Source organism: Macaca fascicularis, chromosome 15, assembly GCF_037993035.2.
Source record: "Macaca fascicularis isolate 582-1 chromosome 15, T2T-MFA8v1.1".
NCBI lineage: Eukaryota > Metazoa > Chordata > Mammalia > Primates > Cercopithecidae > Macaca > Macaca fascicularis.
The window spans coordinates 19,104,406-19,119,203 of record NC_088389.1 but is presented as its reverse complement, the minus strand read 5'-3'; the positions used below and the strand labels follow the sequence as shown (position 1 = coordinate 19,119,203).

Genomic DNA, 14,798 nt, shown 5'->3' with positions numbered 1-14,798 from the left:
GAGTCTCCGAGGCCTCTCTTGGTCTTTTTCTATTTTAACAGGGGCGTGTGCAGAGCGTGGTAAGTGGGAGGGGCTTCGTGTCAAAAGTGAAAGAACCGGTCCGTGCCACAGGCCCCGCTGCGCTGTGCTGGCTACAAACCCTTCGCGGGCTTCGCTGCTTGGCCAGACGCCCCCCGTGCCGCCCGGTCCCGCCGCACCCTAGGCAGCTGCCTTGCCACTGTGTGACCCGGGAAGTCTGCGCCTCCATCTTCACTCAGAAGGCAGTAGCTCCAGAAACTAGTCCTTACACCTTGAGACCAGTTTTTAAACTTTGGCGCCTGTCACCTCCTGTAGATGATGCGTTTTATATCGCAACCGAGTGCATAACGTCCAGCAGAACCACGTTGTAATGCACTTAAAAACGCTAGTGGCAGCTCACTATATTGGATTAGCTTCACCATCCGCTGCTGGGCCGTCTCCTTTCTCCTTAGGAAGAAAGTTCAAAGCATCAAAAGTGCCCGGCGCCCGCTCCTGTGGTCCCAGCTACTCGGAAGACCGAGTTGGGAGGATCTCTGGGTCCGGGGCTTCGAGACCAGCCTGGGCACCGCGGCGAGACTCCGTCTCTTTAAGTAAATAGCAATCATACAGGCAGTAGGAAAAGAAAAAAACAAAACAGGAAAAACTGTCTTGTTCTAAGTCACATTCCAGGCCGGGCGCGGTGGTTCACCCGAGGTCAGGAGTTCAGACCAGCCTAACATAGCGAAACCCCGTCTCTACTAAAATTACAAAATTAACCGGGCTTGGTGGCCCATGCCTCGAATCCCAATTACTTGGGAGGCGGAGGCAGGAGAATCGCTTGAACCTGGGAGGTGGAGGTTGCAGTGAGCCAAGATTGCGCCATTGCACTCCAGCTTGGGCAACAAGAGTGAAACTGTCTCAAACAAAAAGTCACGGTCCACATCAGTAACCTAAGTCAGGTCCCTGAACTCGTCAGTGCCAAGCCAGCCATTCCTACTCTGGTTCCATCCCCAGACTTAACACCAGCCCAAGAGTAAGCAGATTTCACCCAATTCTTCAACAGCCCCTTCCTTCGCGTGTTCCAGGAGCAGGGCACGGAAAAACCAAAACCAGGATTCAGACATTTACAAACTAACAAGAAGCATCAACCCCAAGATAGTTCAAAGCCTTTGAGATATGTGAATGAAGCAAACCCTAACAGTTCAGCTGTCAATACCGAAAAAGTACCAAAAACTTTAAGCAAATAATCTTTATTTTTATATTGATGATACACTTAATATATATGTGGATTCAAGATACAAAATTCATGTACAGGAGTTCACACCTGATGAATGTAGACACATTCCTAGAGAACATTTATCAATGAAAATTTCTTTAATACACTGACAACAAAAATCAAATATTCTCTAATCTCGTTATTCAATAAACATCAAAACGTTTCAGTTTTCATCCTCTAGTATTGAAGTGCCCTCAAGGTGGTAGGCACTGTATCGCAGGAGAAAACATTGGAAAGCCTACTGAATCCGCTCTGCAGAATCACAGTGTTTACTCTGAAATTCATTTAGTGAAGTAGTGAAAGGCTATCTTTTATGACAAATCACATCTCATACAAGAGTCAAAAGTGATGAACTCAAGAAAATAAAATGTTTCAAGAACTTCTCAATTTCTAAAATCTATGGAGGATTAACCATAACAAAGAAGAAAAAGGCTGCTAGAAAGGAAGAAAACAAAAAACATCCTGTTTAAGAGAACGTATGGCTTAAGCAATTTAGAACACAACTGACAAGACTTTTATAATACCACAAATGTTCAAGTCAAATGATAGTGACAGTATAATTTTCCCCTTAGTCATTGGTAGTAAATAGCCCCTTCAAAATTTATTCTACTGTTAACACATATAAAAACTAATGAATCCAAACAGTTTTGCTAACAGGGCTGAGTCGATGGATTTTTTTTTCCTAAAGTATTAACTCACAATATCCAAATATTAATACAAATGAACAACAAGATTGTTTCAAAGATTACAGTGATTTGTGAATAGCTAAATAGGCAACCAAATAGCTTCATTATTTGCACAACAGATTAGCAGCACTTGGATAAGAATTGTTACATGAAAAATATTGTGCTTCAGTCTCTTGAGGAGAGCTAATAAATATAACTCTATAATCCCTATAGTATTACAATTCTATAACATTTCAGTTACAGACAAGCACAATTTTTAAGTATTTCACACCACTAGAAAATCGAGTAATTATATCCTCCAAATGTAATTACTGCTATGATTTAAACAAGTGCATTTCTGCCTAGTAATCAGAATGTAGACAATAAGTTCACCATTATTTTCAAGGGAAAAAGATCAAACATAACTTATTTTAACTCCTATTTGATTATCTTAACCTTTAGTGATGATTTGAATTTTAAAAAGGGAAATTCAACCTTACAATGGAAACTGCTCAGAGGAAATAATAAAGTGGCCTGAAATTACAGTAATTCTTAGCACAAAGTAAAAAGTGATTTATAACTGCTTCATCTGATTCAATGATTAATGAAACCATTGTTTATACTGGTGCTACACAATGAAGATAACCTATATGGATAAGTTATTTTACTTGTAAACTCTGCTATGAAAATGTTAGGACTTTGTATCTGCCTTTCCTATTATGTAAGACATTTCTACCTCAACTGGAAGAATCCTCCAAAATAAAAGTTTCTCTGATTATTGAACAGCAAGGTTTATTAAAAACAAGCAAAAAAAAAAAAAAAAAACAAAAAACCAGTAGAACTAGCCATATGGTCTATGTGGCAAAAGGAATGCATTCAGATAACTATAAAAAGCCACACAAATCAAATTCTAAATTATTGTACTGAACCATTAGAAGGTATTTTTAATGATATAATCAATGAGTTAACAAAAACCATTTTTCAGGAAACAGTAATAAAAATTCTTTTTTTTTTTTTTTGAAATGGAATCTCGCTCTGTCACCCAGGCGGGAGTGCAATGGCACAATCTCGGCTCACTGCAAAGTCCGCCTCCCAGGTTCAAGCAATTCTCCTGCCTCAGCCTCCCAAGTAGCTGGGATTACAGGCACACACCACCACGCCTGGCTAATTTTTTTTTTTTTTTTTTTAGTAGAGACAGGGTTTCACTGTGTTGCCCAGGCTGGTCTCCAACTACTGAGTAATAAAAATTCTTATTGTGCTAAAACACTTTAAGCAAATTTTTCCTGCAGATTTTTAATATACCACAATACATAGCTTTAATTTAGGAAAAAAGCAATTAATAGCATGCAAAGAAGGGTGGGAATAATATTTTTTAAAATACAGTGGTTATCCCTCTATGGTTTGGAAGTATTTACTTTTGGGATTATCATATATGATCATTTCAAATTTTATACTTATTCATACTGATTTCATGTTTGAGAAAATGTATGGTTCAAACTGTAATGTTTACAAATTTCAACTTTCAATCCTGGCAAAGTGGACATTCACAACAGCTTCAGAAGAGAAAAGAAAATCAGTGATGTAACAAACATTTAAGTATCATTTACTGCAGACCTGTAAGAAGGCTAGCCATAATTCCCTATTTCATTCTGAAAGTGATATAATTCAGCCTATTAGCTTTCATTCCATAAGCCTAGGAGAGAAGTATAAAACCTAATATTACCTATGTCTTAATAAACAATATTACACCTAAGAAGATGATTGTCTTAGTAGATAGACTGGAATTGTCCACCAAACTAGGAAACTGATCCCCAATTTATAGTCTATGACGAAATTTAGGCTTGAATAAGTGAGTTTGTAGTTTTAATATAATGGACTTCAAACTATTAAAAAAAAAAACAGTCTACTGTCCAAGTATGTTTAAAAATCACACTGATTAGAGTAGTCTGATAACTATTAAAAAAATAATTTTTTTAGGCCGGGCACAGTGGCTCACACCTGTAATCCCAGCCCTTTGGGAGGCCGAGGAGGGTGGATCACTTGAGGTCAGGAGTTCGAGACTAACCTAGTCAACATGGTGAAACCCCATCCCTACTAAAAATATAAAATTAGCTGGTCATGGTGGCACACGCCTGTAATCTCAGCTACTTGGGAGGCTGAGGCAGGAGAATCTCTTGAACCCGGGAGGCAGAGGTTTCAGTGAGCTGAGATCGCACCATTGCATTCCAGCCTGGGCAACAAGAGCGAAACTCCATCTCAAAAATAAAAATATTATTAATTTTTAAAACTGTAAAAGAAATTAACAAAAATATTTTAAAATTAAGAATGGTTCTTCAATCAGTGATTAAATAACAATGTCATGTAAAGTTGGAATTCTTCTCAAAAGTCAATATTACACTAAACTAATAAGTATAAAATCCCAATTTTAGTTTAAAAAAATTTCATATTTATGGAATTCCAAAGGAAATATTTCTATGGCACCAACAAATTAGTTATACTTAATACAGTTATCTCTACCCAATTAAAGGCAGATCACCCTACATCGTCCTGATACCCTTCCCATCAATAGGTGATTGATTCCATTCACACATCAATTATTTTTCCTTAAACACAAGGCATGCTTAAGTCTTTTGTTCAAAACTCAATGAAGTTGGAACATAGTGTAGTATTAGGCTTTGAAATTCTAGTTTGAGGAAGATGAATCGCTTTTTTTCTTTTTTTTTTTTAAAGTAAAATGGTCCCATTATCCAGGAAAGACTGAGAGGTACAGCAAAAATAGGTGTAAAGTATCAATGTATGAGAGCGCAGAAGACTAAAGGGAAAGAGCTGGGTTTTCTAAGCAAGTTTTACCTTATTCAACCTCAAAGTTATTGGCTTTACAACGGCTGGGGTTAGAGGTCACATTCACTATGTCAAGTCTTTTCTACTGTACTTTTCGTTACCGCTACTGTCCTCAATGTCCACAAGGAGCCTGAGTCAGTTCCATGAATTTTAAATGGTATATTATCTGCTCTACTACTCTCCAGTGCAAAAACAATGATTTGATTATTCAAGCAACACAGCATCAGATCCTATGGATGTTTTCACTGATTTTTCAGAAATAATAAATGACCAAATTTTAATATTTATTCAAGAAAAAGGCTGTTATGATTATTTCTAAATACTGTAATTGAAAAGTGTTAGGAATAGTTGGCTGTTTTATTTAAAATACAATGAATCAGCAAATGTAACATTTTTTGGGTGGTAAAACTCACTCCTGAGATAATTTCTCTATTTTAAGATAATTTAATATTGGATCAGAGAGATTTAATCTTCCAAAGAATATTGGTGTAAAAAGTTGCTTTGCAGTTACATTTTATCATGCAAAAATAACCTCTACTTAATTTCTGCAGTGAATGTATTTAAGTGTATATTAAACATCTCCTACACTCTTTCATGCAAATAAATATGTCTGAAGTAACCAAACATTGATACTTGGCAACATTCTATAGGTTCACAAATTGGCACTGCACATATTTACTATCCTCTTATCCTCCCCAACCCTATCATCCTTGGGAGAGGTTTGAAGGCCCAGATTTTTATAGCACACCATGCATCTAATATTAAAAACTGTACTTCATGTGTGAATATATCATCAACTTGCAGAACACAAGTGGTCTCATAGAGACACAGCAATACGAGTGGAGGCATTTTATTCAGTGGAAGCATTTTCTCAGATGAGCCTACTCACCTTTGATATGCAAGTCCAATAAGAAAAAATCTGTAGCTAGAAATGCCAAGACAGGACTAAATTAATCATAGCTGCTGCAAATATACAAATTAACAACCTCCTGTTCCTCATTAAATCCTACCTTACTTAAGTTAGGCCGTCCCTTAGCTAATGCCCCCTTTTCTGCCTCACAGAGACACATAAAACGAGGCACACTGATGAAAAAAAATTGTTCCAAAAGCAAAATTCAGTATGAGGCGTAAAAATGACAACTGGGAATATATTTCCCCTATTTAATGGACATTTTCCTATGTTTTAAAATGTGATCAAAGCAATCTGTTTTCCACAGCCTATTAAGCCCCACTATAATTTACTCAGTAATAATACTTAGACATGGATCAAGAAAATAAAGGACTACTACAGCTTCAGAATCTGCTGGTGTCTCAGTTTCACATACTTAGGTTTTTCAGGTTTATATCACTAATTTATCATCAGTTTAAATAAAAATTTGCAGGTGATTTTAAAGCTAAGAATATCCAGCTTTCTGTTAAGATCTTCATATCCTAATTTCAACTCCAAATTAGCCCATTTTATCCAAACACAAGCCCCTCAAAATAGAGACTTATGAATGAGATACAGCCACAACCTAATTACAGCAGCATGAACAATGCCACTAGGATGTCCTCACAGAACTTAAATAAATTCAGCCCACAATGGGTATGGGTACATAATATACACATACTGTATCATTGCATACCAATATATTTACAAATATGTACACATATATACAAAAAGTATACACAGAGATTGCATGTAGCATCACAAAAATATACATATGCCATTACAAATAAAATAAGAATTTCAAATAAATAAGGTCAACAAAAGAGCCCTCAAGGTAAATACCCTCTTATGCTTTCCAAACACACACAGGAACATACACACTCAAAATATCACCAGAAGACTCATAGCATTCATATTCGTATCAAATCTTTTACTCACTCAGGGTGGGGAGGTGGTTTTGAATCACTGGCAATGGCCAAGTTAGCAGACCTTGGTACCTGACTATATTTCCAGTCCAGAATGTTTTCTGTATATCAAGCTGATTACAAGTGTCCAGAAATTAGATTTTTCAACTGGGTCCAAACTGCTTCTCAGAGACAGAAAGTTACTAAATCACACATGTCAGAGGAGATTAAACCTGGAGGAGAGTGCTACAGAAAGCTCCTTAATACCTAATACATAAATCTGATTTGTCACTTTTCCCATTATCCTGACTAAATTCAGTACAATTACCCCCTAATCTGTTTCAGGGAATTCTATTGCACAAAGGAAATAAAGGGCAGTAGCCAGAATTTGGAAGGGAGGGAACCACCCGGATCCTCTATCAGGAAAACTCCAGCCACAATTGGATTGCACTTTGCTTCTGAAATCCTAAAACATTTCAATTTGGTAAAAATAAAGAGAGTACAATAAATTCTGTGCTTTGAGAGGTTTAAGAGCACCACTTTCTAGGAGAAATACACACATGCATATGAAGGATACATCCTGGCTAGAATAAAAGATAAAATGTCAGACTTGTGGATTTTTGTAATAAAAATTTGATACTGTTCTGTGCCAAAATACAAATCCCTAATTATTCTTTCTTGTTCATTATAGAAAGCAGTCTGAGCTACTGAGAAGACTGGGCTGAGATGAGGAGATTTGAGTTTTAGTTCTAGCTCTATCACTAGACCATCACTATGGGTCTCAGCTTTCTCTTCTGTAAAATAGAGAAGACAGTTGCTTTACCAACTTCAGAAATACACAGATAAAGAGAAAATTTCACTGTGCTTCATTTTGTTTTGCGTACAACTGACTTCTTGCAGTGTTATGCTTTCTATGTTGTTTATAATGATACTTAAGAGAGATGAGAGACTGTATCAGAATCTCCAGGGAGAATTTGTGCAATTTGAAAACAAAGGAGTGATTTTTCCCTTTGCTTTGCTCTGTTCTTAGTTCCTGTATTTAAATTTTTATGAATTATAAAATTAAATACATTAGGGCTTAAATTTTTTATATTTATAAAGGGCAGGTGGTATGCACTTTAAAAAAATGAAATTTTTTGCCACTATCAGCTCAAGCCCATTGGGCAACTGTCCTTTTACATAATTCTCCCTTGATTAAAGAACTACAGAAGCTGGGTGAGGTACAAGGAGGGTTTATTAAACTGTATGTTTAGGCTGGGCGTGGTGGCTCATGCCTGTAATCCCAGCACTTTGGGAGGCCGAGGCTGGCGGATCACCTGAAGTCAGGAGTTGGAGACCAGCCTGACCAGCATGGTAGAACTCCATCTCAAAATACAAAATTAGCTGGGTGTGGTGGTGCATGCCTGTAATCCCAGCTACTGAGGAGGCTGAGGCAGGAGAATCACTTGAAACCAGGAGGCAGAGGTTGCAGTGAGCGGAGATCCTGCCACCACACTCCAGCCTGAGTAACAAGAGCGAAACTCCATCTTAAAAACAAAAAACAAAAAAAACCTGTATATTTAAAACTTTCATGATAAAAAGTAAAGACACAGTATTCATTGCAAATGTGACCTTCCTAATGAAGCCTACCCTGATCATCACTTTTTCTTTTTTTCCAGAGATGAGGTCTTGCTTTGTCATCCAGGCTGGAGTGCAGTGGTACAATCACAGCTCACTGCAGCCACAAACTCCTGGGCTCAAGTGACCCTCCCACCTCGGCCTCTCAGGTAGCTGGGACTAATAGGGGCATGTTACTATGCCTGGCTTCATCACTCTTTTAAACATTATCCTTAAGAAAACAAACAAAAGATTTACCTTACCATAATCTACACTTTTCCATCCTACTTAACATTTTCTAACATAAATTACTTATGTTTATTGCCTTACTCCTCCTACTAGAATGTAAGCTTCATGAACACGAGGATTTTTAAGTCTACTTTGTTTGCTTCCCCAATGCCCAGAAGAAAATCTGGAGTATAGTCGTTGTTTAATACGCATTTTTCTGAAGGCATCAATGAAACAATAACATTTTCCAGCACAGTTTTCCTCTCTTTGAAGATTCAAGATCACTTCAGTCCACTTTAGGTTTTTAACTACCTGTAAGGAATTACACTACTAGCTTACGGGGCAATGTCATGAGGGTCAGTGTTGTGATTTCTAAGACCCTCATTTTTAGACAAACATGTTTCTAATCATAAAAGCTCTAATTTCCTCAGGAGAGCCTCCGTCTGCACTAGTTTCTAAAACAGCTAAGTGGGGCCCAGATTTTCTTGAACAAAATCTAAGTAAATGTGACCTACAAAAGAAAATGTTGTGTACACTACAAACAGGGTAAATAGTTCTCTTGGTGGTTGGAGTGGGGAAATCATATTTTTGGAACCAAGAGTCCAAATTACAGAATCAGAGTTAGAAAGAACCTGGGCCAACCTCTTCATTTTACAGATGACAGTGCTAATAAGCAGAGACATGAAGACACTTGTCAAAGGGCATAATACTAGTTACCAGGAAAGCCAGGACTAGAACTTAGGTCTCCTAGTTCTCAGACCAGTGTTCTTTATGATTAACAGGGAAGGATAAAGCTCAGAACAGTAAATACTATTTTAAACATTAGAGGACAGGAAACTCTGTGTTGGTAGGAGCATAACTGGCACAGGACTTAAGGGGAATTGAAACAAGAGGTCAGAAAACTGAAAATAGTCTATTGCTGTAGGTCAATGAACACTGTTACTAAAGGAAAGCTATGAAGTTTATTAAGTTACTGAAAAAAAAGGAAAGCATACTGAAAAAAAAGGAAAGCAGTCTTTACCTGAAAATGAAAACCCACTAGCAAAGGAAATCTCTTTCCAGGGTAACTTTTCCCAAGCTTTCTGAAATACTGTTTGAAAGAACAAACAAAAATATTTTTAAAAAAGTAAACAGGCCAGGTACAGTGACTCACACCTGTAATCCTAGCATTTTGGGAGGCTGAAGCAGGAGGATCACTTGAGCCCAGGAGTTTGAGGCCAGCCTGCTCAACAAAGTGAGAACACGTCTCTACAAAAAATTTAAAAATAAAGAAAATTAGCCAAGCACAGTGGCGCATGCCTGTAGTCCCAGCTACTTGGGAGGCTGAGGTGGGAGGATTGCCTGAGTCCAGGAATTTGAGGCTGCAGTGAGCCATGAACGTACCACTGCACCCCAGCCTGGGCAACAGAGCAAGACCCTGTCTCTTTAAAAAAAAAAAAAAAAAAGTAAACAGAATACTCCCCCAAGTCCCCAAACCCCAAAACGGTAACTTCAGACTTCAGGTTTGAAAAATCAGCAAATCAGAGCAGGAATGGGAATAACTTAGACCCAAATTAGTCTCTATGCCAGAAATGAAAACCAAGTTAAAAAATAATGGCCAGGTGCGGTCACTCACGCCTGTAATCCCAGCACTTTAGGAGGCTGAGGCGGGCAGATCACAAGGTCAGGAGTTAAAGACCAGCCTGACCGACATGGTGAAACCCCATCTCTACTAAAAATACAAAAATTAGCCGGGCATGGTGTCGGGCACCTGTAATCCCAGCTACTCGGGAGGCTAAGGCAGGAAAATCTCTTGAACCTGGGAGGCAGAGGTTGCAGTGAGCCGAGATAGCGCCACTGCACTCCAACCTGGGCAACAAGAGCGAGACTCTGTCTCAAAAAAAAAAAAAAAAAAAAAAAAATCAGAGTAAAATTTACCTAGGGCCATGGGAAAGAGATACCACAAGCAATCACCTCACTTCCCCTGGGACTGCCAGATGTGATCCTGTACAGAAAATTAGGTATCAGGCCTTTTCATTCATAGATTTCTGAAACTGAATGCTGGGTCATCAAAAAGGAGGGGAGAACTTCATAGTAAGTGACTGTGAAATTATAAAGGGAATGACAGGGAAGGAAAATACAAAAAAGAAAAATCTTTATAATATACACTGAGTCCTATTTAAGATAATAAAAATTTTGTGCATGAATATAAAACACTAAATACAGGAAATATTAATAAATCTTATTTCAAAATTGTCAATGCAAAACCAACTTACATTTTAGGTTTCATAACATCCAGTTACCCCTTACCAAAATTTAAAACATCTCTGACTTTGAAGTCTCATAAATTTCAATGAGGCAAAAAATTAAAACTTTATGCCACAGACATAAATCCACTCTTTAAATGTGATCTCATAAACCAAGAGTTTAAATAGAATTCCTATTGGAGACATTGTATCATGAAACCAATGACATGGTTTTTTGACTGAAATATTTCAAAGTTGTTTCCTTTTTCATTTCCAGCATTCACAGACTACAAAGAAAAGAAAATATGCAAATAAATCTCATAACACAATACTCATACATTCCAAGTAATATTTACCATCTCAAGTCCTCAATTAAGATCTAGCTTTCAGATGCAATTCAATCCAATTTCTGATATTATGACAGTATTGAAAGAAATTAAATGATTTCAAAAACTGGCTTGATCATGTTTCAAAGAATCAAACATTTTTCTACCAGCTAAGTTGGAATGAGAAAAAATATATTATGGAGGGACTCTGTTCCTGATTTTCAGTAGTCCATGGTGGCTAGCTTCATCATTACGAACGATTACATACTTCCAAATCCAGACATTTAACTTAGGTCCTAGTATAAGAGTTGGATTTACCTCATTATACAAAAATAAATGATTTTTTCTTCTCAGGGTGAGAATAGTGACTATTTGAGTGTAGGATTAGAAGTTGGAGGTAAATATCCATCCCTCAAAATCAAAAAATAAAAATTCCAAGATTAAGATTTTAAAAGACCTGAAAGGTTGCATTTTAAAACAGTTGCCCTAAAAGTGTGAACTTTTTTTTCCTCAGTTTGTTTTTAAAATGGTGGCCCTAAATTAAAAAATAAAAACTAAGTAACACCACTATGTGTCTTATCACATTAGAAAACTGCACCATTTAAAATTTGTGGAAAATGAAAACTTGTTTCGACAAGAGGGTTTTTGTTTTAATAGTCATCAAGGGTATTCTCAAAGAACACGTTTCGAACATCCAGAATGGATGCTAATTCCAAAATGTGCTTCTGGAGATGAGGATTCTCCACTGTTTCATCCCTTGGCAGTTGTGGATAAGATTCTGGATAATTTCGTGTTTCCTGGTAGACAAAAAAGAGAAAAGTCAAGTTTTGCGGTCTAATGAAAGAAAATTTTACACATCGATACAGTGTCAAGGAGTAATATAATATGTATTTTCTCTTTTATATTGGAATGAATCTTATTGTTAATATATTTGTTGAATATTGAATTGCTGATATTTAACCATTTTGACCTCTAAAAATGACAATTTCAGATGGTTCAACATAATATATTCATTTAGTGAGTTATTCCACAAATGTTTACTGAGGCCTATTGTTGCTAGACACTATGCTCTGTATCATGTGGAAACCATATAATTCATGCTACTGGGGGGAAAATCCTAACACATATAGAATTTCAACAAGTATATGTTAAATAAAAAGATATTGCTTTGGAAATTAAAATGAGGCTGGGGTGGCTGGGCGCGGTGGCTCACGCCTGTAATCCCAGCACTTTGGGAGGCCAAAGCGGGAAGATCACGAGGTCAGGAGTTCGAGACCAGCCTGGCCAACATGCTGAAACCCCATCTATACTAAAATACAAAAATTAGCCAGGCATGGTGGTGGGCACCTATAATCTCAGCTACTCAGGAAGCTGAGGCAGGAGAATTCCTTGAACCCGGGAGGCAGAGGTTGCAGTGAGCTGAGATCACGCCATTGCACTCCAGCCCAGGCTTTTTGCCATGTTGGCCAGGCTGGTCTCGAACTCCTGACCTCATGTGATCTGCCTGCCTCAGCCTCTCAAAGTGTTAGGATTACAGGCGTGAGCCACAGCGCCCAGCCTAGAAATTCTTCTTCAGTGGGTAAGTTCTATAAACTATAATCCTGCCATACATTTAAAATTTCCTGCAGAAGTTGCTACTTTTCTATACATCTCATGCAACAGTTCATATATACAAACGTTAACTTCCCTCTGCCTGTAGGACTCACTTATTACACATTACAAAAATAAATTTTTTTTAGATAAAATCTCACTGTGTTGCCCAGGCTGGCTTACTGCAGCCTTGCAGTGAGCTCAAGCAAACCTCCCACCTCAGGCTCCCAAGAAGCTGGCACTACAGCTGCGCACAACCGTGCCCAGCTAATTTTTTTATTTTTTGTAGAGATAGGGTCTTGCCATGTTGGCCATGCTAGTCTCGAACTCCTAAGCTCAACCAGTCTATGCGCCGTGAAGCCCAGGTGGCTTCAAGGAAGAAATAATACTGATCTAAACAAACTCTTTAAGAAATAGAAGAGAATGAAGAACATATCAACTCAATTTATGAGGTTAACACTATCCTGATAACAAAACCACATGAAGACATTATGATAAAAAAAATAAAAACCAAAATCATTCATAAAACAGATATAAAAATCCATAATGAAATATTAGCAAATTGAACCCAGCAATGCAAAAAGGACAACAAAATGCAAAAATATGACCACAAAATGGGTTTAATAGCTATGCAAGGTTGGTTTAACTTTTTTTTTTTTTTTTTTGAGATGGAGTTTCACTCTTGTTGCCCAGGCTGGAGTGCAATGGCACAATCTTGGCTCACCACAGCTTCCACCTCCTGGGTTCAAGTGATTCTCCTGCCTCAGCCTCCCAAGTAGCTGGGATTACAGGCATGCACCACCATGCCTGGCTAATTTTTGTATTTTTAGTAGAGACGGAGTTTCTCCATGTTGGTCAGGCTGGTCTCAAACTCCCAACCTCAAGTGATCTGCCCACCTCAGCCTCCCAAAGTGCTGGAATTACAGGCATCAGCCACTGTGCCTGGCCGATTTAACATTAAAAGATCAATTAGTGTTATTCACTCCATTAACAGAATATATTAGATCAGTAGATACAGAAACAAGTTTTTGGCAATTATCCATACCCATTCCTGATATAAACTCTTAGTAAATTAGGAATGGAAGGGAGCTCAGTCAATCTGAGAAAGGGTATCTATGAATAACCAACAATTTACATAATAATTTATGGTAAAAGACTAAACACCTTTACCCTAAAATCAGAAAGAAGGCAAGAATGTCCATTTTCACTACTTTTATTCCACATTTTACTAGAAGACCTAGCCCTGATATAAAGCACTAATAACAATAAAAGCCATATAGATTGGGAAAAAACAAGTAAAGCTGTTTTATAAGGATAGATGACATGATCCTGTATATAGAAAATATTAAGGAACATATAAAAAAGCTAAAAGAACTAACAAGTAAATTTAGCAAGACTGCAGAACACAAGGTCAACTGTCTTTTTTTTTTTTTTTTTGAGAAAGGATTTCTCATTCTTTCGCCCAGGCTGGAGAGCAGTGGCACAATCATGGTTCAGGGTAGCCTTGACTTTCCGGGCTCAAGTGATCCTGTTACCTCAGCCTCCCAGGTAGCTGGGGCTCTGGGTATATGCCACCACATCTGAGTAATTTTTTGTAGAGACAGGGTTTCACCATGTTGCCCAGCTGGTCTCCAGCTCCTGGGATCAAGTGATCTCCCTGACTCAGCTTCCCAAAGTGCTGGCATTAAAGGAGTGAGCCAGCGTACCCAGCCACAAGGCCGGTGTTTTATAAGTGCATTTCTATGTATTAGCAACAAGCAACTGAAAAATGAAATAAAAATAATTCAATTTTTTGAGATGGAGTTTCACTCTGTCGCCCAGGCTGGAGTGCAGTGGTGCAATCTCGGCTCACTACGACCTCCGCCTCCCAGGTTCAAGCGATTATCTTGCCTCAGCCTCCCGAGTAGCTGGGACTACAGGCATAAGCCACCATGCCTGGCTAATTTTTTTTTTTTTTTTTTTTGTATTTTTAGTACAGATGAGGTTTCACCATGTTGGCCAGGCTGGTCTCCAACTCCTGACCTTGTGATCTGCCCGCCTCTGCCTCCCAAAGTGCTGGGATTACAGGTGTGAGGTACCACGCCTGGCCAAATAATTTTTTTTTTTTTTTTTTCATGATGGAGTCTCACTCTGGTCGCCCAGGCTGGAGTGCAATGGCACGATCTCGGCTCACTGCAACTTCCGCCTCCTGGGATCGAGTGATTCTGCCTGCCTTAGCCTA

General features: G+C 38.1%; 1 protein-coding gene across 11 annotated transcripts in view; it reads right to left on the bottom strand.

Moving 5' to 3' along the window:
- Positions 1-10,576: 10,576 nt before the first annotated feature.
- SCAI (suppressor of cancer cell invasion) overlaps positions 10,577-14,798 on the bottom strand; it is a 190,187-nt gene continuing 185,965 nt past the window's right edge. For all 11 annotated transcript variants that reach the window (XR_012424403.1, XR_012424400.1, XR_012424401.1 and 8 more), the window contains one exon: positions 10,577-11,784. Coding sequence is in view for 3 of the 11 variants with exons in the window: in XM_045372623.3 (XP_045228558.2) it covers positions 11,638-11,784 (147 nt within the window). In the remaining 8 variants the exon portion in view is untranslated. The remainder of the gene's footprint in view (positions 11,785-14,798) is intronic.